The sequence below is a fragment of the Miniopterus schreibersii genome (assembly GCF_964146895.1).
Source record: "Miniopterus schreibersii genome assembly, chromosome: 6".
NCBI lineage: Eukaryota > Metazoa > Chordata > Mammalia > Chiroptera > Miniopteridae > Miniopterus > Miniopterus schreibersii.
This window is the reverse complement of record NC_138107.1, coordinates 13462083-13487828: the sequence shown is the minus strand read 5'-3', so window position 1 is coordinate 13487828 and position 25746 is coordinate 13462083. Positions and strand designations below refer to the sequence as shown.

At 46.5% G+C, this 25746-nt stretch overlaps 1 protein-coding gene across 1 annotated transcript in view; it reads right to left on the bottom strand.

Moving 5' to 3' along the window:
• Positions 1-521: 521 nt before the first annotated feature.
• BICRAL (BICRA like chromatin remodeling complex associated protein) overlaps positions 522-25746 on the bottom strand; it is a 58834-nt gene continuing 33609 nt past the window's right edge. The window contains exons 5-12 of the mRNA XM_081140561.1: positions 21789-23462; positions 13111-13216; positions 12215-12315; positions 11096-11157; positions 10091-10236; positions 8785-8879; positions 6812-6914; positions 522-4230 (exon numbers count right to left, since the gene is read on the bottom strand). Coding sequence (XP_080996687.1) covers positions 3440-4230; positions 6812-6914; positions 8785-8879; positions 10091-10236; positions 11096-11157; positions 12215-12315; positions 13111-13216; positions 21789-23462 — 3078 coding nt within the window. The 3' untranslated portion in view covers positions 522-3439. The remainder of the gene's footprint in view (positions 4231-6811; positions 6915-8784; positions 8880-10090; positions 10237-11095; positions 11158-12214; positions 12316-13110; positions 13217-21788; positions 23463-25746) is intronic.

Sequence of the window (25746 nt, the reverse complement as noted above, 5' to 3'; positions counted from 1 at the left end):
TGCACCAAAAGGTTGCTGGTTCGATTCCCACTCAGGGCACATGTCCAGGTTGCCGGCTTGATCCCTGGTAGGGGGCGTGCAGGAGGCGGCCGATCAAGGTTACACTCTCACATCAATGTTTCTCTCCCTCTCTCTAAAAATAAATTATTCTAAATATATATATATCTATATATATGTATATATATAGATATATATATATGTATATGGAAGAAAACGTCCTACAGATTGAGGCTCACTTATCTAACTTTTCAAATCACCACATTTTTCCTTCCTTAATTAAGGACCCAGGTGACAGGTGTAGAGATGGAGGCCAGAGTTGTATGTGACTAAACTTTCTCACTGACCAACTCTGTTTAATTTGTAACTGTTTGGAAAGGCCGATCAATTAAAATCCTGCCCCCTCACTGGTTAGGCTACTTTTTGGCAATAGTAAGTATGTTTAAATAGAACTCCCACTGAACACTTACCGTTTCTTCTGGGAAAAGCAGCCATTCCTACTTGCAAAATCAAGACAATCACAGTTGCACATTTTCCCAAATCTTTGGCTGTATTGCAACGGTTGTTTCATTTTGTAATCTCCAACTAAACATTTCCTAACCATGGATTAACAATATAGGTACTGACTGGTTTCTTTTAACAGTGTTTATCCAACATAACAAAATAAACTGCAATTTGTTATACTTTTTTTACAAAACATTTTATAAATATTTTTACAAAATGTATACAAAGCAATTTCAAGTGAGACATACTATACAAATGAAGGTATTTAAGCAAATAAAGCCCACACCACACTGACAGTGAGTGACGCGTCCTCTTTAAGTCAAGTCAGTCTGTAAGGCCTCCCTAATCTAACAAAGTCTACCAAATTCTTCAGAGCTAAAATAGTTCTTTTTTCGTAATTGCCAGTTTAAAATTTGCTTTATCTTTAGGCAGTACTTAAGGACACAGAAAATCAAATGCTTAATAACAAATTCATACTTTTCAACAACAACAGAAGAAAAAAAAAAGAAAAGAAAATGATTTTTGTTACTGAGTACAAGTAGTTCTAAAACTTAACTTTGACTATGAACCTGAACAACTGAAGGCTGGCCATCCGAGGCTGAGCTCTCTTACCCTTCACCAGAGGGCTCGACGTGCGGGTCATGACCTATGTGCGCACAACCTAATCACAGGAGTAAAATACATTTCGTAATCTTCATTTGCCATTATCTAGAATCTTTCCCCCATAAAAAGTAAACTTACATACAAGGACACAGAAATTTACAAGTTTCATTTTGGTAAATTAGGCTCTCCATTTGCTAGACGAGTGTCAGGGCTTAAGAACCCTGTAAGATGGTACATAGAAAAGCTAGGACCGGGGTGGCAGGGCAGGGAAGAGGTGCGACAAATGCACACAAAGCTCAACTTGTCTCTTAAAAATTCCACTGATTCGCAGTAATTCATGTAACTCATTAGCAGCCTTTGCGAAGGCTTCCCGGTGTAAGTTCCACAACGAGGAGACTCTGATCAGGAGGGACCATCTTTAGGTCTTGCTAGGAATTAGGGGCGCATGGGCCCTAAGGGAAGAAGAGCCTGCGAAATCATGGGGTTCAGGGCAGGGTGCTACCCCAGGGCTGCCCAGACAGAAAGTTCCGACTGGCAGCACCAACTTACCTAACATGTTACAGTAAAGGAACAAGGGGAAATCTGCAACTTGGGACGTTGGCACAAATAAGGCAGAAATGGTAACCCTAAGGTGGCCCAGATGTTCCCATTTCTGTTGGCTGAGGGTGGGAGCAGGGAGAAGGTATTTTGCTTCTAGGAAGACTGGCTGTCTCACAGGATTTGTCTGTGTGGGGGGACAAAGGGGCAGAGACACAGGTCTTCTGTTGCTGTGTTTTCTAGTAATCAGAAGCCTTCCTTTCCATCACAGGCCAATGTGGAAAAGAACGTCCAACATGATGACAATGGGAGTCATGCCCATTCTTGGGACAGCCAGAGGCAGAGCCTGGCAACGTGCCAGAGTGGAGACCAGTGGGCGCACCTCTGAAGCCAGAGAGACAGAGTAAATGAGAGCGTGTGCACGCTGTAACCACAATGACCTCGGGGTCTGAACAGCTCAGGCACATCCACACACACGTGTGACAGTACATAGCAAATACCGTTAAGTAGCTTTCCCCGGGACAGGACATAACTGACGTTACAATGACACCGAGAATGAAAGTAACAACAGAGACGGGACGACCTGGGGCAGGTACAGAAGAAAGGAAAACGGGGAAAGCTCCCTGAAAAGAAATATAAATAAATAAAGCAGTAAGTCATGTTCACTGATATGAACATAGGCCAAACACAAGCCATGACAGGGCGTGTCCTTTGGCTCTCGAGTGGGAACCCCACGTCTCAGGCCTCTTCGCTCCATGGTGGGCTGGCTGGTTACCTTTGGTTTGTCTGTGTTTTGGTAATGATTGCTGCCAGGGGCGACTACTGTTCTCAGATAACAAGAAGCAGAAACAAGGCCAAAGTCCCCTTACGGTTTAAACTGAAACATTACAACATGGTTTTCCAAGGAAAGTGCTTTTGACGCTTGGCTGTTTGTTGTGGGAGAGGGTGCAAAGAGAGGCTCCATGAAACGAACCCAGCAACAAACAAAAACGTACACCATATGTTGACTATATCCAATCATAAAACGCAAAACGCTTGTTTTTTTCCTCAACAGTTAACATATATATGCTTTTACATATATACACGTTATACTCCTCATGGCTCCTCCCCGCCTCCCCTGTGCACGTCCCCACTTCCCTTCACTCCGCCGGGTGGAAAGACCTCGCCCGCCGCCGCCGCCAGCGCAGCACCGCCTGCGTGGACCCACCACGCATGTGCAGGCAGAGCTTCCGCTCGCTCGCGGCGTCGGCACAGCCCCTGCGCCGGGGCGGGGAAGCCCCGCGGGCCGCTCGGCGCCAGCAGCGCCGCTCGGGGCCGAGGCCCAGAACCGGGCCGTCTCCCCTCTGACAACCAAAAAACCCAAAAAGCCAAAACTGGGAGATACAGTGGGATATTCTTTAAAAAGTAGCTTCTATCAGTCCTGTTTGATTTTCTTTAATAAGTCTGTTCTTTTCAAATGACTTATGATTGTCAGAATTTTACCCAGGGCCAAGTGTACTATGATCTCATCGAGTTATAGTTTTTTTGTGTTTTTTTTTTTTTTTTGTAAAAAAACAAAAAAAACAAGTAAACGGAAAAAAAAAAAAAAAAAAAGGACTACAAGCGCTGTCAGAACACTTGAAATGTGTAGGGCCTATCAGACTGCTTTCTAACAAGGGTTCGTTTTACTACGGGACCCCCGCAGCCACGACGAGTATTGCTCTTAAACAAAGGACGGGGCGCGGGGGAGAACCTGTGACGGGGGGTCCAGCAGGAGGAGACGGGAGGCGCCGCTGGTCCGGGCGGGCGGCCGCGGCGATTAACACTCCAGGATACTATTTACAGCGGCTTCTAAAATGGAGTCCGTCTCGACGACGCCTTCGCTGTGGTCCGGCATGAACTTTTCCAGGCAGCTTTCCTGCGAGGCCATGGGAGAGAAGTTGGGGAAATCCAGCTCGACGGGGCCGCCGCGGGCGGGGTCGGCCGGGGCCGGCCGCCCTGCCTTCTTGAGCTCCAGGAGGTTCTGGAAGGTCGTCTCCAGGCTCCTGGCGAGCTGCAGGTCCGGCTGGGGCTCGCCCGAGCCTTTCATGATGTCCGTGTGTAAAACTTCGTTCTCTGGAGAACTCCTCAGAGTTTTGTCCTGGAAGTTGTTACACGTCAGCTCCGAGGGCGGGTCGGCGAGGGCGCCGGGGGCCTTGCTCTCGGCCCCGGGCCCGGGCCCCGGCCTGGACGAGGCCCTCCGGGGCCCCTCGGGGCCGGGCGCGCACTCGCCGCCCGGGGTCGGGTCTCTCCGGCCGGCCTTCTCCTCGGGCGCGCCCCGGGCCTGCGCCGAGCCGGCTCTGTCGCACTTGGGCGCCCTGCCCGGGCACTCGGCCTTTTTAGAAACGTTTCCTTCCGCGGAGACCACGATGTGGTTAGGCACTAGATGAAGCGGGTCGGGGTTCGCGGGGTCCGCCGCGCCCGGCTTGGCTCGGTCTCTGCCCGGGGCCCGGGCCGTCGCATGGAGGGAGCTGGTGCTTTTGCTGCCATGCTGGTCACTCCTGCCCAGCTGCGGGTCGGGCGCAGCTTTGTCAAGTTTGAAGGAGCAACAGAAATCGGCCTGAAAGCCCTCTGGAAATGGGAACAGAAAGAACGGTAATGAGGGCGGGCGACACCACGGACCCTCGGGGGCCGCGTGCAAAGCCCCGGCCGGCCCGGGCCCCAGGCCGCCGAGACGGCCACGGCCGAGGCGGCGCAGGAGCGCAGCGCTAGGGGGCGCCCGCAACAGTAACCGAGGCCGCGGGCCCCCTCCCGCGAGGAGCTTACACCTCTGCAAAGGTAGCTAGCTGCTTGATGACAGCGGGACACCAGGCGGACTCTGTCTCGCGCTCTCACTGTTCTTTTTAAATAGTTTGTTGTTAATGACTGCTTTGAAACAGTCTGAAAACAAACAGGAATTAGGTTCTAGTATCAGCCTGGTTTCTTCCTTGGTGCAGAGATCTCGAGAATGAGGCTCTGGCGGGGAGTGGGGTGTGATGGACACGACTGTCTGTCTTTGGGATGATAGCACTTCGTTCCCTCTAGACACCCGTGAGGGGCCCTGGAATAACCAGCTGCACTTCGCCAGGAGCGCGCAAAACAAAGGTCACCGCCGATCCAAAATGATGCCTGCTTGGAAGGACAGCGGGGCATGGAGGACCGTGTGGGTCAGCGGGCACTGGGCTGGGCCAGCCGGAAGAGCCAGGGACAATGGCAAGAGAAATGGTAGTAAGGACGTAGGGGGCTGAGGGTGCAGGGGAAGGAGGACAGGCTGTTATTATGCAAGGGCAGAGAAAGTGTTAACTCTGGGAGTAATGGAAGTGAAACAGGGCTGTGGCGACATCTGTAAAACCACAAACGTGAATTGTTCACCAAATCGCAAATATGGGATCTAGGGGACATAGCCTTGGAATCTAAAAGCTGATGCCATCCAACAAACAACTGAATACGTAAGAGAAGGAAGCAGGTCCCTGCCGTCACACTCATGCCCGGGGGCTGTGACTAAGTTGGAGGGCTTCTCCACAACCCACTCTGGAAAAGCAGGAGATTTCAGGGTCAAGGGAAAAGGTCAGAAAACTACCCTGCATTATTCTGGTCCTTTTCAGAGAGATTTGAGGATTCTCCTGTGGGGCTCTCCCTTTACACTGAGTGCAAGGATTATATATTCTCTTCGGAAATTTCTTGAGCCACATTAAACACAAGGCAGAACCTTAATCTTTAAGTATCAGAAAAGACATTAATGTTATGGAAGTAAAGCCACAGGAAAATACAGCAGTCCTCAAATAATGTTTTGTTCAACGTCATTTCTTTATATGGAAATATAATGAGGAAAAAAATTGATGAGGGAAAACCCCCTCTGATTCCCTGCCAGGGTAACTGCCCGTGTGGGTTCGCACGTTCTCCCCACGTCTGCGTGGGTTTCTCCCAGAACTCTGATTTCCTCTCACATCCCCAGGACGTGCACGCGAGGTGAACTGAGTATCTACACTGCCCCAGGCTGAGTGAGTGGAGGTGTGTGCGATGTGTCCTGCCATGGAAGGGCATCCTGTACAGGGTTGAAAAAAAATATCTTACTTGTTTTTATTAATTTTTCTTAAATGTATGTATAGCTCACATTTATTTCAATGTTTAATATTAGAAGTGTTTTGGGTTTTTATTTAGAAGTTTGTTGATGTTTCTGTGACCAGAAATATGCCGTAGGAACATAACTCTTGCTTGTATCAATCAGCCTGTGGAAAATTTGGTTTTCTTAGAGTTGCTTTGCATAAAATTGCAGTTTCCAAGAAACTATAGATGACATTAAGTGAGAACTTACTGTAATAGTCCAATATAGGGATATGGATTAGCTAAATTAGCAAATTAATGCATTAAAATTATTAAATATTATTTTGAAAACTTTAGCAACATGATAAAAACTTCAGATGGTTAAGTGGAGAAGAATTAGAATCATAAAATTATATCTAGCATATGACACACGATTATAACTGTATGTCACTGACGCGTGCAAATGGGAACCAAAACTGGTAGAAAACTTCGAGAATAAAATTTCTTTTATAGGAAGGTGAAAGTATGGGTAAAACCTGTATCCCATGAATTGTTATAATGCTATTGGATTTAAACAATTTTAGAGGCTAGAAAAAAGTTAGAACTCATTTTTGAAGGGCAGAATGTGGGTCAACTCTAATGTGTGTACACTTAACAGGAAACTGGTGGGTGAGAGACAAGTACTTAGGAGTTTTACAATTTCCTAGCTTGTGGACAGGGACTGTGTTTTACTGACTTTTCTCCCTAACAATGCCGTGTACACAGTGAGATAACCCAGTAATTTGCTGAGGTTTAATTGCTTCTGGAAGGCTTCTGACTTAATTTAGTTCTCAACAGTTAGAGAACAACTGAGAAGTTTGAGTTCATTATGGGGAAAACTAATCACTTTCCAAAGTATAAAATTCCAGATTGGATATTGTAGACTGTAGACCTTCCCAGAGTATTCTTATCCTGCTCTCAACTCTGGGCTTGTTCTCCCCAGAATTCATGCTCTACCTTCAGGTTCCACATCAAAGGTAGGTTCAGGCAGGCTCTCCACAGGCCAGCGGCCCCGAGCTATGGTGGGGGCGCTCCTCCACCTCCACCTTCACCTCCACCTCTACCTCCACCTCCACCCTAGCTGTCTTACCAGGGTCCACAAGTGCCAGCCGCTTGTCCCGGGACAGAGATGCTCTCTCCTCCTGGTTGAACATTCTGTCGATCATCACCATCTCAGCAGAAGGATTAATACGCTGAAAAGGAGAGAGTCCAGTCATTTCAGGTACCTTTTAACAAGTGCAAGTCTCTCCCTGCATCTTTGGAACAACTGAAGCAGTCTGAAATGAGAGCTTAATGTCTAGATTCCAGTCGTGTCCCATTTAGTCATATTTCTCCTTGCCACATGGGATGCATTATTTAAAAATTGTATTATTGGGGAAAGGTAATCTACACATTGGTATTAATGGGGATGGAAAAAGTAAACCTTTGTTCTTCACCTCCCTGTGCCCTCCTCCCACCCCTAGTGTCTCTCCCTGGAGGCACCTCCAGGCCTACTAGTTTAATACACTCTTCCAGAAATATATAATGCACATATACACATTCATGTCCTTATTTTTTTTTTTGGTATATTTTGCACACAAATGGTAGCAACAACACACACTGTTCTGTACCTTTCTCAATATCCCTTCTCCTAATAACATGTTGGACATCTTTTCATTAGAATGACCTTTTACTTTATACTCTGCTTTGCTTTGTGTTTTTTATTAGGGCTTTCCTTAAAGTTAGTTTATGTTGTACAGAATCAAATCTTAAATTACATTTCTGGGTCATATTTAACATGAAAACTCATGGCAGATACAATTTGACCAAACAAGTATTCCTTTCCTCAAAAATGATAGTCTTGCCCGGCCAGGCGTGGCTCAGGGGTTGAGCGTCGACCTAGGATCTAGGCGATCAGGGTTCGATTCCTGGTCAGGGCACGTGCCCAGGTTGCGGGCTTGATCCCCAGTTGGGGGTGTGCAGGAGGCAGCTGATCAATGACTCACTCATCATTGATGTTTCCATCTCTCCCTCCCTCTCCTTTCCTCTCTCTGAAATCAATAAAGATATATTAAAAAATAATAATAATAATAAAAAAATGATAGCCTTTTTGATGTCTCAGAGTTTTGTTTTAGAAATGGTTGTCAATATAAGAACAACCATTTCAGACTTTGGAGGCATAATTTTAAATAAAAAGATATTAGTATTATATATTTAAATATATATATATATTTAAGTAAGCACAAACACACATACTTACATATTTCCGCTATATTGTATATGTGTATAATGTAATTCAACTAATCCCCAAGGTACATTTCCAAAGTTGATCTCAAATTGAAAACCACTGTAAGAGGTCTATTTATAGGTTAAAGCCCATATGATTTTAGAACTGCTTCTAAAATCTCAGACTAGGTTTGGTCTTTCCATCATTTTCTGAGGCTTCTTAGTCCTTCCTCTAATTGGTGCTTTAAAACCAATTTTAGTTCCCATTTGAGGTGATGAAATGTTCTGGAATTAGTGGTGATGGTTGTGCGATCTTGTGAATATACTAAGAACCATCAAGTTGTACATTTTAAAATTAAGTGTGAATTTTATGTCATGTTAACAATCAGTTAAAAACAAGGCAGCACTAATTGTAACATCTGTCATCACCTAGTCTTTTCCGATGTCGCTGTGAACAACCTTCACTGGCAGTGCCCCTGGGCCCCCCACCTCTCTGGGCTGGTGGGAGGCAGCACACAGCATCAGAGTGGGGACCAGGGTGTCCGGTGGTCCTGGGCTGTATCCTGGCTCTGCTAATTATCCTACAAACTTACAAGCTATACGATCCTGGGTGAATTACTTAACCAGAGCCCTAGGTTCCTCATTTGGAACAACCACAGTAGCGCTGCTGGTGATCGACCAAGTAACACGCAATAGATATTAGCAGCTGTGAGTAGTAAGTCAAGTGTAAGGTTTTCTACAAACTTAATATCTGTGCCTTTTAAACTATGCTGGGAAAATTCCTTGAGGTTTTTCTCTCAGAATCAGTAGCTGTGACCTGTAGAGTTTAAAAAGCAAATGTGCTTGGTAGCAGTTTACCATGGCGTCTTCTAGGAGCAGGCATCTGTACTTGTTAAGCATAGCTTGGGTCCTTTTCAGGAGCTGAGTGGCAACTGTTTCAAATTCATTGTCGACTGTAAAAAGAGAGAGAAAATAGTGAGTAGTGAGCGAGTGCAAACCACCACAAGGTCTGTCATTTCTTAGGACTGAAATGCATTAGTCTTCCATTGTTCAAGCAGGTCTTGTCTGTAGCAATTTTCTCTCTCAGATTAGCTTTTCTGTGATTAAACATCATGCTTCTGCACTGCCTTCCGCACTCCCCACTGGTATGTGATCATGGAAACTCAGTTCAATACTAGCTTTTATTAACCTTATATAAGAAGCCATACACACAGTATTTTTAACATCACCCGTAAAAGAAAACCACATTACACAGACCAGCAACAAATGTCAAGCTTCTGCTTCCTTCCAGTGGTATGAAAACTAAAACAGTTGAAACAACGAAGTCCTACATCAAAGTAGCTCATAATCTCTTGCAGGCCATGGTGCTGTGGCTCTGTCCTTGTCTGTTGGTCTCCAAAGGTCTCATGTTTTATGCTTCACTCTCCTCAGTGTCTTCATGTCCCTGTTCAATGCTGGATCTGGGCCTATTCCCTGGACCTCCCAGGGAAGCTCAGTGTGGACTGACCAAGACCATGACACTCAGATCAGAGGCCCCAGCTGGGGAGCAAGACTGGCAGCTGAGGGAAGGGTGAAAGTGGTGGGGAGCTACCAGAGTGAAGGCGTGGGAATGGTGGTGGGCAGGAGGGTAGAACTAAGCTGCACAGCTGGGAGAGGAAGCAGGCCCAGGCATGAGAACGGGGAGTCCTAGGCTGGAGGAAGGAGTCCTTATCCTTAACCCCTTTTTGCCAGTTTCTTGATACACTGCAATGCCCTGGACTCACTCTGGAGCCTCTAAGAATGCTTTGGGGGCTGGAGGATTGGTCTAACTCATAGATCTGGTAGCAGGAGCTAACTCTACCTAAACACAAGGACAGTGCCTGAATCACTGAGCAGAGCACCCAGTTCAGAGCCGTGCCACCTGCAGCCAGCAGCTCAAACAATGCTGGGTGTTCACTGCCCCCAAAACGCGTCCATAAAGACTCTGGCACTTGGGCATCCTTTCCCAGAATACCAAGAACAGTAAGTCACAACCCTGAACACAGACTGGGAAATGGAGAAAACCGGGAACAAGTCAGGCCTGTGATTAAAAACAATAACCTGGCTAAGGGCTGTCGCTCTTCTGTGGGGCATCCACAGAGGGCGCCTGGCGTCAAGGTGGCCTGCGGGGTCACGGCCTCTTTACCTTTCCTCAGGTCCTCGTCCGTGGGCATGGAGCCCTGGCACACGTGGTAGGAGAGCAGCCTCTGCACCGCGTCACTGAGTGATCGGAACTGACTTTTATCGGGCGTCACGGCGTGGGCTTGGTCCCTCTGCACCTGCTGGAGAATGCTTCAAAGGGGAAACCGCCTGTCAGCGCAGAGTCACGTGAAGACACTGAGCCCCCCAAAACGAAGGAACTGAATCCTTTGCATGCAGAGAGAGTGCGACACACAGGAATGCTGTTATTCATAGTGTAGCAGTTCTGTCTTTCCTTCGGTTTCACACTCTGTGTACCGGGGGGTTTAGATTTTGGTCTCACTGTCTCCACAGGGGACGCAAACCCTGGCCCTGGCCTCAGAAGCACAGTGTTCTCACCAACCGTTCACGCGTGGGGCGCGCACAGACCTGGGCAGTGCTGAGCACTGGCCGGCCACGCTTATGCTAACATTTCTGTTCTGAACACAGGAGCTTGGCAGGCCACGCTTCTCAGAGGCACCTGGCCAACCAGAGGGGACATGGTAAGATGGCAAAGGTCCCTTCTCCTTAAGAACCGAAGAGCAGACAGGCTCAAACTACACTTGAGATATTTATAGGTCCTAATGGAAACAAACTATAGGAAGAGATTTTCGGAGTATATATATATTAAAAAAAACTTTTTAAATATATCTTTATTGATTTCAGAGAGAGGAAGGGAGAGGGAGAGGAAGAGATAGAAACATCAAGGATGAGAGAGTCATTGATCGGCTGCCTCCTGCACGCCCCCTGCTGGGGATCGAGCCCACAACCCAGGCATGTGCCCTGATGGGGAATCGAACCACGATCTCCTGGGTGCTAGGTCGACGCTCAACCGCTGAGCCACGCCCGGCCAGGTCGAAGTATATTTTAAAAAATACTCTCCATGTTATTACAGCCTGACTTCTATTGTGTATGTATTAAAGGTCAGAAACCAAGAAAAATGTGCAAAAGAGCCACCTCCGAGGCCACTCACAGAGCTCCTTTAGTCAGCTGTTTTGCAGCGGGCCTCTTGTGTCCTCCGGAATGACCATCCACCTACGGACAAAACACACCTCTTTAATTCCCTTTTGTTGAAACATAAGCTCAATACAGTCACACGTCAAGGTCACTATGTTTTGAACACTTTCAACTCCCTGTCGAGCATATTCTAGGAATGTAGAACTTGACCTGCTAAAAACCAAAATGAGCAAGTCCACAGACCCACGCAGCAAAGCCGCACAGTGTCGAGATTACCAAAAGCTGAACCAGCAGTTCCTCAGAGGGACTCAGCTTGGACTGAAAGCCTGAACTCCGAACTCCCTGTACAGATGCATCATTATATTTTTGAAGAAGTGTATTTGTGAGTACCAACTCCACGAACATCTGAAAATTCAGGAGACATTACTTAATCCATCTTCTCAGTGGTCAGTAAGGAGCAAACACTTTTGAGCTCCTGTTTTACAGTTAAATGTGGAATCTACTAGGCGTTTCTATATCACATTAAGGAAACAAATACGCCTACATCAGAACCTGAGAACTGAACCAGATCCTTTGCCGAGTGGTCCAGGCAGGCGTGCACTGTAACAAGTTTCATTAAACTACTAATTGCTAAGTTTGATGGGGGAGAAACTAAGGCCTTAGTAAGCTGAAAAAAAAACCTTTTTTCCCTTTCTTTTTAGATCAGTGGTTGAGTTCAAAAACCACAGGGACTACTTCATACATTCCTGGTTGTTACTGCAGAAAAAAACAACACCTCTCAGTAAAACTAAGAGGAACAGATCCACTTTTGATCTGATAGTAAGTGGTATCATTCAATAGTAAACTACATTTTTTGAGTACCCACTCTGTGTTGGATGCTGATATATTATTAATTCACGAAAAAATGATAGCATTGTAAATGTGTGTGAAACAATAGATCCACTCATCCTATAAACATCAACATAGCAAGGCCTGGACCGCGGGGAAGGTCTTCAGTGAGCACTTCCGTGGACACACAGGCAACTGGGCCGACCGTGGAGACAATGCTTGGCGGCAACAACCGAGAGAAGGTGACAACTACATTTTCTTTCAAATATGCTAACCATTAGAAGAAGCTACGAAAACTGTGTTCTACCTGCACAGCTGGTTGGCCAGGAGACGCTCCAACTACTTTCTCCTGCTGTGGTTGTGCGATTCCTAAGGACGCTGGTATAACTTTGCTTCCAGAATCCTGTCCTATTAGAATTAACACATAAGAAAGATGTGGTTCAACAGAAATAGTAAATCAGGCCCATCATATAACCCTAGAGTCCAATGTATACAGATTATGGAACATTCTGGAAGGGATTTATCTATCATGGATGCTTAGTATGAGAAAAGAGAGCAGGAAATACATTTATCTACAAAAGCTCTGGAGGCAGAGGCAGGGATTATTAAAGCCCATTTAGGTAATTCGTAGAAATAAATACATAAATAAATAAGTAAATAAAAGCTGCCAGTGCTGCAGTTTCAAATTATCCAAGGTCTGAGGAACAGGCTCAAGCCAGGAATCTGTCGGTATTACCAAAATCCAAACTACAACTTAAGGACAGGAAGGCCCCAATGGGGCTGACTAGAGTGTACATGCTCTTGTCTTTCTGGTTCTTACTGAGCAATGCAGGTGTTCAAAGCTTTAGAAAAAATGGGAACACAGGCCACAATATTTTTAGTCTTGGGGGATTCTAAATATATACAGATAAAGCAACATGAGAATAATTACAAAGTCAACTGGGCCATATAATACTAAATTTTGTTGTTTCTAAGCAGCACATTTTTTTCACATAATTTAATTACAAGCACTTTTTTCTTGCTTAGTAGTATATAAAATGATGCTACAGGTGCAATGTGGAGAGGATTCAGAAGAAAGGATCAGAGTAGAGGTGAGACTGAGTCAGAAAGATTGTATGCAGAACGAGGGATGCGAGAAGGGTGTGCTTGGGTGTCGGGAGGGTGGGGATGAACCGAGGAGAGCTTGTGACGAAGGCTCCTGACCTGGCAGTGCGGTGCTCAAGAGGCCAGGCATCTGTGCTTGCCTCAGGCCATCGGGGGTCTTGGAAGCAGAAATGGGGGAAGTCTGATTCAAACATTTTTTCTGAGCCTGTCAAAAAATATTACCAAGATGGAAAAATTAATTGCATGATTAAAAGCTTTAATAGATTACTTAAAATGCCAACCAAGCCCGTTAATGCCTACTTGGCATCACCCTCAGGTTAGATCACAAAACACGGCACAAGTTGTGCGACACTCTCCTGTCACACTGGAGAACTGAAGAGTAGCCTTTAAAGCTGCAGGCACACTGGGCTGTTCAGACTGCTCGGCAGGGAGCCGGGGTGACACCAGACAGCTCTCCTGCTCACCGACCGTGCTCACGGTGCCCTGACAAGGCTGAGCCAGGAAATCACTCCGTCTCCGTCCCCGGGAATTTTACATCACACCTGCGAGGACTGACCCTGACGATCCGCCTCAGCACAGTGTCTGCCCTGGCTCCGGGCACCTGTTCAGGGCCCAGGCACCAGCCCCAGATCTACGGCCAGCACCCACTGTTTCTCCTGTGCAGATGATCTAAAGTACACTTCACCCCTGCCGCCGGTCTGCTTCTATTCTGGGTCATGTCAACATCGGGTGGCATGTGACTGGGAAATGTAAACTCAAGTGACTACGTGCTTCTTTTCTACAAATGAGGAAAATGAGTTGGATGACGCTTAAGGATTCTCAAGTTCCTTTTCACTAAAAAAAAAAAAAAATCTGTTATTGCTATAATTCTTTTAAGGTAAGACAATAAAGGGTTTTTAAATTACTTTCAACTTTTAATGCCTTAGGTTTTTAGAGGTTTTACTTCAGTCTCATATTTTGTACAGTGGATTTAGAGTTTAGTTTAACCACCTCCTCGGGGGCCTTGAACTATTATGTTGGCCTAAGTGGAATGTTCTCACCAACCATTCATGTGTGGGCGCTCACACAGATCCTGGCAATGCTCATGCTAATTCTGTTCTAAACAATTAGTTATCTATTTGTTTCTTTTTTCTAATATAAAAATGGAGAGGGGTTGGACCTCACCCAAGAAAGACTGGAGGAGGTCCTTAAAAGTCGGAAATGGTCCCCTTGTTCATCCTGCCATTAGCAGGGAAGGTGAGACCTACACCACTCTAGGTAGACAGGTAATCAGTTCTTAGTAAGAAAAGCCTGAGGGGAAAATTCTACAGTTTTCATGCATTGCCCCCAGAATGTAAGTCCACACTCTCCCACCACAGGGAATCACGTCGCCCGGACACCATGCGGTGGAGAGGCCTGGGACAGGCGGTGAGTACAGGCCTCCCTCACAAATATTTCCAGGGATGAACACTGAGGGCCACGTCGAGGAAGAAAGGAAACAGATAAAAGTTGGAAAAATGCAGTTCAACAGGGCACGGCTACGCATTAGGTGGGACTCTGAGATAACGAGGTCAACAGATGAACAGAGAAACCAGAATTCCTATGTTCCAACGGCCACAGTCCTTACAGCAGTGTGGCCACACAGCGCTGGGAGTTTCTGTCAATGCGCCCGGCGCACGTCGCCCAGAACAACGCCACCCTCCCCGCTTTAGGGCACACACCTTTTGTTTTGAGAAAATGCCCTCCCACCTTATTTATCAGAATGACCTGGCATGACTCTTAGCTATTAAACAGACAAAACAAAATCCAGGCATCCGTTAGGTAGTAAAACAATAAAAAAAAGCAAGAAAGAGATCTCTGTGAAAGTCAGGAGATGGGGTTGAGATTGGGGAGGCACATGGAGGGGCTGGTTTCTGGGGCTTCTGGTAATATTTTCCTTCTTGAGTGGTTACATGGATGGGTATTTGTTGACTGTACATTTATGCTTTATGCGTTTTTCGAAATGTGTTCTGTTGCACAATACAGACGAGTAATAAAAAGGAGAAACCAAGAACAATCTAATCCAATGTCAAAGCTGGAGAAGGTGCCATCATTTGAGGGGACAGAGCACGGTCACGTCTGAGAACATGGTTGGATCTGCAGAGGCCGTGTCTCTTCTCAGTGCGTTTGGGCTAGTGTTTCGCAGCCCCCTGGCTGGCCCGTGTGGGGGTGGGCGTTGGCCCCTGTGTGCCTTCATTCCCTCCTGCCTGTGCCCCTCACTGCGTCCCTTCCCTTGGGACTAGAGCAGTCAGTCCCGCTGTTACGCTGTGGGGGGAATGGAGAGGTTGGGGTGGGGTGGGGAGGGCCAGGGTGGAACCTGGTCTGACTTGGTCTGGCCCCTGCACTGGGATCGCCGTCACCAGGTCTGCACGTTCCGAAAGCTCCACCCTGTCTCCAGGTTGCTCCCAGTCCACTTATCCTCAGGGCAAGACTTTTGTTCACTGCTGTACCCCCAGCGCCAGAACAGGGCCTGGCACCACAGTGAGCATCCAGTAAACAGCTGTTAAGTAAAAATGAGCGAGGGGCATTTGAGATCTTGCTGCCCGGAATATGTCATCAGTTTGGCTCAAATAAACTCTTCTAAAAACTATCATTAAAAAAAAAAAGTGAGTGAATGAATTCCACTGCAGCAGAAGTCACAGGGGCCTGGGCTCCCAGTGCAGCCGTCTTCTCCCCGGGAGTCATCGCCTTTCTCTGCCTATGCTCACAGATGAAAATCTTCCAGAAATAACATTTAGCATTCTGCTGTTTTTACTGAACTATTGGAGAAGACCTCTTGAAATATATTTTCTTCACAAATAGAGAAGCTACTTAAGGATATTTTGTTGAGCACTTGGCTTCAAGAACCCTGCTAATATCAATGTACAAGTTTAACTCTTTAGACCCCCATGGATTACCTCTGTGATACAATTTAAAAGAAGCCAATTACAAATTAAATGATACAACCAAAAGTTGGGTCATCAATTCATCCTTTGGGTTGATTTAGGACCAAAATGGGGAACTGTGAACAAAATGTGGCACTGGAAGGTAACCTTGCAGGGCGATCTGATTATAAATTCCTAAGTGGGCAGGTCATGGTGAGTAGCCATACTCCAGGCTTATAACTTTTTAGTAAAAGGTTTATCTTTGCCTTAAGTAAGCCGTCCATTGTTTCTGTGCATCTAGGTTAACATACTTTTGAAACAATCCATAGCCACCCAAATGAGCACATAATCTTGTTAACTATCTTGTAATTCAATCCTCGCCTTGCTTTCTCCCATCTCCAGGTAACCTTTCTTACATTCCACCTTAATCTCAAATGCATAAAAAAGCTGCAAAGCAGTTATTTCTGGGAGCATCTGAGCTCTTGCTCCCAGCATATGTCCTCAGTTTGACTCAAACTCTTGTAAAAATTAAGAACAAACAAACAAAAAATTAGCAAGATGACATTTATCCAACAACAGGCATTTGCTGAATGAGGGAGACCATTTAGGATCTGCCCAATCACACTCTCCTCTGGGAAATGTCCCATTGCCACAAAAATGTGTCAGCCAGCAAGTTTAGAGAACACACAAAGATGTGTTACTTGCCAGAGGGTGTGAAGGGCCAAAAGCCAGGGAAGGAGCACCTTTTTTTTTCCCATCTAAAAGTGCCAAGCCTGCCCTGGCTGATTTGGCTCAATGGTTAGGGTGTCAGCCCTCCGACTGAAGGGTCCCGGGTTCAGTTCCAGCCAAGAGCATGTACCTCGGTTGCAGAGTGCGGGAGGCAATCAATCGATGTTTCTCTCTCTCCCTTCCACTCTCTCTGAAAAGCAATGGAAAAAATATCCTTGGGTGAGGGTTAAAAATAAATAAATAAAATTAAAAAAATAAAAATAAATAAAAGTGCCAAGCCTGCCAGTGGAGTAAACAGTGGAGCAGAGAGGTGTCTTTTTAAATTTTGGCTCAGGAGCACTTTCTCCTATTTGAACAAAGGCCCGGTATAGAGCAGCAGAGGCCCTGCATAACTTACTCACGTCACCCACAGCCCTGCTCCTCTGACCACAGGGGGCCAATCAGATCCTCTCCTGGAAATTTATAATGGGGGCGGGTGGGGAAGGAGAGGTAAATACCAAGAGCAGTGGTATACACACACACACACACACACACATTTTATTGATTTCAGAGAGAGGAAAGGAGAGGGGGGAGAGAGATAGAAACTTCAATGATGAGAGTCATTGGTCGGCTGCCTTCTGCACGTCCCCATGCTGGGGATCGAGCCCGCAACCCGGGCATGTGCCCTGACCAGGAATCAAACCTCAGTCTCCTGGATCATAAGTGGATGCTCAATGGCTGAGCCACGCCAACTCACATGTGAGCAGTGGTTCTTTAATGCAGGCTTATAGACTGATTGTATCAAGACCAACTGGGGAGCTTCTGAAAGACAAAGTTTCTGGGTTCCAATCACAAAGATCAATTCAGAAATCCAATGTGGGGCTTAGGAATTCCTAAGTTTAGAAAGCTCTCCAGGTGATTCTGATGCATTGCTAAGTCCTGGAAACCAGTGCATTTGTAGTCTCCGTTACGAGCTTGGGTAACAATGGAAAGCTGGCCCGGGTGGCCATTTAGGTCCAGAAGAGTGGGAGAGAGCATGAAGGACAGCTGAGAGACCACGCCATTTCAAGGAGGCGAGAGAACAGCAGAGAGCCTGCTTTCCCACCCTTATATTTTCCCACTATATTTTCTGGACATTCCCCCTTTTTCTTGCTAAACGTGTTAAGAGTGAGTTTCTGATAGTTGCAACCCAAAGTACCTTGACTGAGACCTCTGGGTGTTAGCTGTGTATACAGCGCTGTGGTAATCACAGAGAAGGCAGCTGAAGAATCCAAGCACGGTCTTGCCCTCTGAAAGTTTACCATCCAGAAATATCCAGGCCCACAGGACGCATCCGATCAGCGCCCTGTAATTATGGTGGCCAACCTCAGCTGGACCCTCTTGCCTGTCCAGCAATCCTTTCCTTGCCCTGGCTGGCTCCTTTGCTCATTTCCCACTGAATGCTATTTCATTATTTTCAAACCTGTAAGCCAGGTGAGAACTCATTTAACTTTCAAAGCTACCACCTTGCCTGCACCCCCTCCCATCCTTTCCCTTCACTAGTTACAATGGAACAGGCATCCCTCCTTTCTCCTACAAAGAATCCCACCAGTGCTCTAGAATTCATGTCCCTCCCCTCCATCAGCTTTGAAAAAAACCTCAAGCCTTGCCCATACCTTAATAAAATAATTCCCGTGACCCCACACGTCCTTGTAGCTACGGCCGTCTGTTACCTCCGTTTTTCTGAAAGTTGTCTGCTCTCATGCCCACACCTCCCACTCTCCCCTTGGCCTACTGAGCTTCTGCACCTACCACTCCCTGGAAACAAGTCCTACCAAGGCCAACTACTGCCTCCTTATTGCTGAATCTGTCGGCCACGCTCCGGTCCTTACCTCCAGTGACTTCTCAGACACTTCACTCTGTGGCCCTCTTTCCTCCTTCCTGCAACATTCTCTTTCCTTCGCTCCCAAAATGCTGGGCCCTATTTGTTTCACTCCTCCTTTCTGGAACCTTCTGAGTCTCCCTGTGGACTCCTCTTTCTGTGTCCATCCTCTAAGTGTTGAGGTGCTTTGGGGGTTCTTTTCCAGTGCTTTTTCTCCTCTACTTACACACTCTCCCTGATCCATTTCATTCACTTCCACTGCTTTGGTGACAACTTACACGCTGGTCAATCCCATTTCAGGCCCATCTCTGTTGAAGGCTTTAGTATATAAAGCTGTTTATCCCACAGCTTGGCTGTCTTACAGGTACCTCAGACTTGACACACACATCCTAAACTCCTAGCTTCCCTTCAAACCACATGCTCTATCTCAGCGACCTGCTGTCCCCGCCAGGAACCTGTGGGTCACCCTTACTCCTCCACTATAGCCAACCGACTGAAAGTTCTATCTCGCCTACCTCGACCCATTCACTTCTCACCATCTCTGCTGCCACCAGGCTGTCTAGGTCTTCACTCTTTCATGCTCAGATTATGACACTGGCTCCTTCACATGACAGACAAGGTCCTGGATGACTGGGTCCTTGCTCGCTTCTCCCACCTAACACTTCCGAACCTCACCTGAACGTGTTTTCCTCCTGCCCCCCCCCCCCCCGACCTCCCCCTGCAGTACCACGGGCTCTTCTCTCTCCAGGCTTTGCACTCGCTGTTTCCATCGCCTGGCCATTCTTCTTCACTCAGACCCTCTCTTGCTGGGTACGTCTTCCTTCTCCTTCAGAAGGTCTTGGTCAAAAAACAGTCTCAAGGAAAAACCTTCCCCAACCACCTCCCTTGGGTTAGGCTCCTTTTCGGAGCCTGGCGCGTGGGACTACTTCTACCTGAGCACTTCTACACCGGTGTGGCTGCTGGCTTATCTGTCTGCCTTGTGCCCTGAAACAGATTATTGTGTCCCTGGGACGTGCCCCAGGGCTGGCCGTGGTAGGTACTGAAATACTACAGAGTGACTGAATCAATAAAGGAAACATTTAGCACAGTAAGTGATTAGGCATCTAGTGGGCAGGACAAAAAGTGCAGAGAAGAAATCAAGGGACAGACTGAAAAAGGCTTTATTCTTCTGGGGGCTTTGGGTGGGGCCCTGAAGGAGGGAAAGCACTGAGACCTGATAGGAAAGGCCAGAGTTCACATGAGCCTGGGATTTCAGGCATAATGGGGTTGGCCTGGCTAACTGGAGAGTTTCCAAGTGGAGGCAGAGATATGTGCTTTCTCCTGGGGCAACAGGAAGCTCCCAGATGATTTGGTTCAGGTCACCATACACATGTTTTAGGAAGATGAATGAGGTGGAAATTGGGCTTTCCAAAGAGAGCAACAGCAGATTAATCATCCAGGCAATTGTTACAGTTGTCTGATTAGGTTATGAATGGGCCTTGAAAAGCATCTAGCCCAGTGGCTCTCTCTCCTGGCTGCACTTTAGAATCCCTTGGGGAGCTTTTGAAAAATGCTGATGCCTAGAGCCCTGTCTCCAGACTGTTTGAATCAGAATTTACGGAAGTGAGGCCCAGGCAACCATATATTTTTAAAAAGCTCCCTGGATGATTCTATTGCACCGCTAGGGTTCCTCATTTTTGAAGAGAGAAATCTAGGGCTCAGAGAATTAAGAACTTAGACCATAAAACTAGTCAGTGGCAAAGCAGGACATACAAATGAGCGCTGAATCCTAATCTAACTGTTGTTTCTCCCAGTATATTGCAATCCTTTATTGAAAAAAAAATTTTTTTAATTGATTTTTTTTTTAAGAGAGAGAGGAAGGGAAAGGGGGAGAGACAGAAACATCAATTCGAGAGTGGAACATTGATTGGCTGCCTCCTGCATGCCCCCTACCAGGGATCAAGACCCCAACTGGGGCATGTACCCTGATTGGGAATCAAACCAGCAACCTTTTGGTGCACAGGACAACGCCCAACCAACTGAGCCACACTGGCCAGGGCTATTGCAGTCCCTCTTAAAGTCTAGTTCAGGGTATAAATGTAGAAAAGGAGAGGAATGGAAAGCAATATGGTATAGATCAGTGATTTCAACCACTGTGCCACACTAAATACCTGGCTATTCAGGCAGGGGCACTGACCTCTTTTCCCTTAGACTGTCAAATAGACAAAGTGACAGCAGCCAACACAATAGCTGTCCTGTGTGAATGAATCAAAATTATACCTTTTTTTTTTGTCAGACTGGCATAAAATAGATTTTCTGGTGTGCTGCGCAATTTTAGTAGTTTATGTGTGCCACGAGACGTACAGGGTTGAAAATCACTGGTTCAGAGAGCTAGCAGGGAAAGTCTGTCTTTGTGAGCAACTTGCCCATGCTCTGAACCCCTATGTCCTCTACTGTGAAAGGGGAACAACAGTGCTACTTGTAGCCCCAAGGTAAGGATTAGAAATAATACGTGTAGCTCCTGACACTGTACCTGTTGTTAATAATATGATCATGATTTTCATTCTTTTTAGAAAGGATGCATATGAGACATTCAAAGAACTTGTAGAACAGGAGTTGAAAACTTATTAAAGGTTTAGAAGGGGAGGGAAAAGCAGAACATCTAGATTTCGAAGTCTGGGTGTCAGAAGACAGTGGTGCTCCACAGTAAGGTAGGCAGGCTGAGCTAGAGAGGAAAGGGAATTCGGGAGGGGCAGGCGGGCCGAAGACTTCGGTTTCCATCACTCCCAGCAATTTGTGCCCAAAGGATGGCAGGTACTGCTCTCAAGGAATTTAAAATCTACTAAATCTTTCTGTGACCTAAGGAGACTTGGACTTAAAATAACTTGTTTACTTTTGTTTGATAGGCTAAACTCTTATAAATCTCCTCCTTTAATCACTGACTTTAGAATATTAATCCATTTACAAGAAAGTTTCAATCCCGTAGATTACTCTCTGCATTAAGAGATTTAAGTTCACAGGGCTCCCAGGAAAAGTGGCTGATTGTAGGTCCGAGGCAAGGTAATCATGAGACAAGCCTACAATATCTCGTGCCACAAAGCGCTCAAAGGAGATGGGAAGGTGTCCGGAGTACAGCAGCCAGCTTAAGCAGGCCTCCACTGATCAAATTTAGGACAGTCTTCAGTCTAAACCACAGTGCTATGCTGGATAAAAAAATCTTCATCAAGGAGAAAAAAGGCAATGAATCGCAAATTGGGAGCCTAGGATGAACATTATATTCTATTAGACGCAAAGCCCGCTTTTCCATTTTTGTAGCCACCCAAGCACTCGTTTGATAAGGAACATACCTGACAGAAGAACTGTTGCTGGGTTCCTGCTCCAGGGGCGTTACTGAAGGTGCTGGTAGGTTTGGAAGAAGCAGCTGGAAGACGATGGGACGCACTGACCGGCACTGGAGTCCTGTTCGGCTGGGTCAGCTGATCTCCTGTGAAGCTGGATCCTGACGCACCCGACTGGCCCGCAGACCCAAGGCTAGGATGGGCAGTGCTGGAGGAGCTGACAGGGAACCGACTGGGCCCTGACATGCTCGTCGCGGGGGGCATGGCGGCGAAGCCTGGTCTTCCTTGGGAGACGCTGCTTTGCCCAGGTGACAGGTGTAACACTGTTGGTGACGCCTGCTGCAAGGGCATCTGTCCACCAACAATCTGAGGAGAGGCGTGATTGACTATCACTGGGCTTCCAGAGGCGGCAAACGTCTGCCCGGACACTAACTGGACGGTGTTCTGGTTGTTGAGCATCTGTCCGGAGTAGGGTTGGTTGGTCCTGAGCATGTTGGAAGGGTTTCTGTTCAACATGACATGCTCTGAGGCCACCTGGCCCGAAAGGAGCTGAGAAGGTTGAGTCTGAAGAAGTTGCCCGTTTATGGTCTGGACGTGGTGTACCGAGTTGGAACTGACGGAAAGGCTTGTAGGTACGAGGAACTGACTCTGGGGGGTGTGAGGCTGGCCCATGGGAGAGTGAATGACGATGCTCCCCGCAGCGCTGCTCACTGGCTGTGAGGTGACTGGTTTTCTTGTGTTCTGTTGGTTTACGATGTTCACAGACATGTGCGGACCAACTACTGAGCCCTGGGGTGAGCTTGCAGAGGCGAAAGAGATGCCTTGCTGCACATGATGCTGCTGTATTCCCAGACTGTTCACATTGTACGTATTTTGCTGACCCATCTGGATGGGCTTTGGCTGGATATTAATTGGAACTTTATTTGAATTTGGTGCAAGACCCCTTTGTATGATGATGTTATGCACAGGTAAAGATGTTTGAAAATTTGTGCTGTTAAACGGAACGGTCACAGGCTGTGCTACGGGACTGGAACTCGAGTTCCCAAACAAGGAGTTGCCATTAGGAGTCTGTCTATGAACCAGAAGCCCTCCACTCACATTGGATGGGGCTTGCTGCCCGCTGCCCTTTAATATGATTTGCGATCCATCTAGGTTATTAATAGTCATCATGGAAGGTTGATTACCAAATGACCCTATTAATTGTATCTGACCAGAACCACTAAGCTGACTGCTATTAGACAAATGCTGGCTGGGAACGCTGATCCCCACGTGCTGCATAAAGCCATGTTGCACACCCACTGTATTGCTTGCAAACGATGCTCCGACGGGCACGTGAGTCACCCCTACCGGCTGCAGCGTCTGACCTGAGTAATTAGAAACATTAGAAGCCTGAGTAAAGGATGCTGATGAAGAGGGATGAAGCTGAGCCTGTGCAAACTGCTGGCCGGAGCCTATGCTGGCGTCCAAATACGCCTCTTCGGCCAGCGTCTGCTCGGTGATATTGGCCTCCTGCAAGGATTTCTGAAGAATGTCGAAGGGTTGGTCCTCACTGAGATCAGCAAGAGGAGAAGACTCAAGCTCATCTTCCAGAAACTGAAGGCTGCTGGAAAGCGGCAGTCCATCACTGGGCCCTTCTCCAAGCTGGCTGCTCACAGCTTTGAGGGATGACTTAGGATCAGCATTCTAAAAAAAAAAAAAGTAATATGTTACATGGCATGCCCAGCCTTTGAAGGAGATTCTTATAAAAAATTAACCTCACTTTCGAATACGAATAAAGTGCTTCAGGCACAACTCTCCAAACTGCTCACCTGATTCCGATACTGTGTTTCCTTGGTAATGATGCTGAACATTACTTTTATAATTATATACATTCATTGCTCTGGTAAATTATTTTATAGAAAATAGATAAACAAGAGGAACATAGTGACAATTACCTGGAGTTTAGCTTCATTAAAAGAAAAAAAATTATTCAGAGAGAAAGGAAGGGAGAGAGGGAAACAACGATTTGTTGTTCTGCCCATCCACGCATTCATTGGTTCGTTCTTATATGTGCCCTGACCAGGGGTGGAACCCATGACCTTGGTGTGTTAGGATGACGCTCTAATCAGCTGAGCTACCTGGCCAGGGCTAGCTTCATTTTTTGAGATACTGGCACACAGACATTAATTTTCAGGATTGTTTCCAGTTCAAGGTTTAAGTGGAACTCAGCCTGGGGTGGGTGTGTATCGAGACGGCCATGTGTAGTCCTTTGTACAAGAAGAGTCTAAGTGAGTTCTGGAAGCTCGGGGTGTTCTACTAGAGGTCCAGGAGGTATCCCAGATTCAGCCCTGTCTTTCAAGGCTTCTCAGAACTTCCCTGGTTTGAACCCCTCCCACCCACGTAAGATCAGTCCAGGAAAAACGAGCTTTCTACATAAAATGAGTAAATGGCCATGTGATTTCTTAGAAGTAATCAGCTTTCATAATGCTGGAAAAACTGCTCCAGCACCTTATTCAAAAGTCTATGAACATTTACTTATCGAGCACCCTCTTCTGTGTTTGTTTCCGTCCTTAAGGTGTCCTTATGGCATATGAAGAGAACATGGTCACTCATAAGTAAGATATATTCCACCAGCCAGCAGTTTTTCCTGGGATATGTTAAAATTATAAAAGAAAAGATACGGACCCTATCCCTCATCTTGGAGCCTGTGGAGGCTGCTGGGAACAGGACAGGGCTTCTCGAAGGACAAGTGTGTGCGAAGGCTGTGGCCCGAGGCCATTTTTGCTGGCTACACGTGGGGTCTCTGGAACCAGAGGGAGCACACAGCTTTTTTTTTTTTTTAATCCTCACCTGAGGATATGTTTGTTTTGTTTTTTAAGTTTTTAAAATGTTTTATTGATTTTTAGAGAGAGAGGAAGGGAGAATGATAGAGAGATAGAAACATCAATGAGAGAGAAACATCAATCGGGCTCCCTCCTACGTGCCCCTTACTGGGGATCAAGCCTGAAACCCAGGCAAGTGCCGACAGGGAACTGAACCAGTGACCTGCTGGTTCATGGGTTGATGCTCAACCACTGAGCCATATCAGCCTGGCGAGGATTTTTTTTTTTTTTAATTGATTTTTAGAGAGAGAGAAACATTAATGTGAGAAAGAAACATTAATTGGTTGCCTCTGGTAATGCCCCAACCAGAGATTGAACACAAAACCTAGGTATGTGCCTGTAAATTTGTTCTCTTGTTAAAAAAGAAAGATATGGAATCAACAGCTATTTAAAATAAGGTGAAGCCCTGGCCGGTTTGGCTCAGTGATTAGAGCACCAGCCTGCAGACCAAGGGTCTCGGGTTCAATTCCCAGTCAAGGGCACATACCTGGGTTGTAGGTTCGATCCTTGGCCCCAGGCGGGGCACGTGTGGAAGGGAAACCAATTGATGTGTCTCTCACATAGATGCTTCTCCCCCACCCCACTCTCTCTAAAAAATCAATGGAAAAAAAATCCTCATGTGAGGATTAGCAAAAAATAAATAAATAAAATAAAATAAGGTGGAGACAATGTGAATGTACTTAACGCTACTGAAATGCACACTTAAAATGATTAAGATGGGCCCTAGCTGGTTTGGCTCAGTGGTTAGACAGTCAGTCTGTGGACTGAAGGGTCCCAGGTTCGAATTCGACCAAGGACATGTACCTCAGTTGCAGGCTTGATCCCTGGCCTTGGTTGGGGCATGTGAGGGAGGCAACCAATCAATGTGCCTCTCACATCAATGTTTCTCTCTCTCTCTCTCTCTCTCTCTCTCTCTCTCCCCCTTCCACTCTCTCTGGAAAGCAATGGAAAAAATGTCCTTGTGTGAGGATTAAAAAAAAAAGATTAAGATGGCAAATTTTGATATATGGATTTAACACAATTAAAATTTTTTTTAAAAAGAAAAAAATTAAAAGTAGATCCATCAAGGAGGAGTGGTCCACCGTGCAAAGCTGTAGAGATCCTCA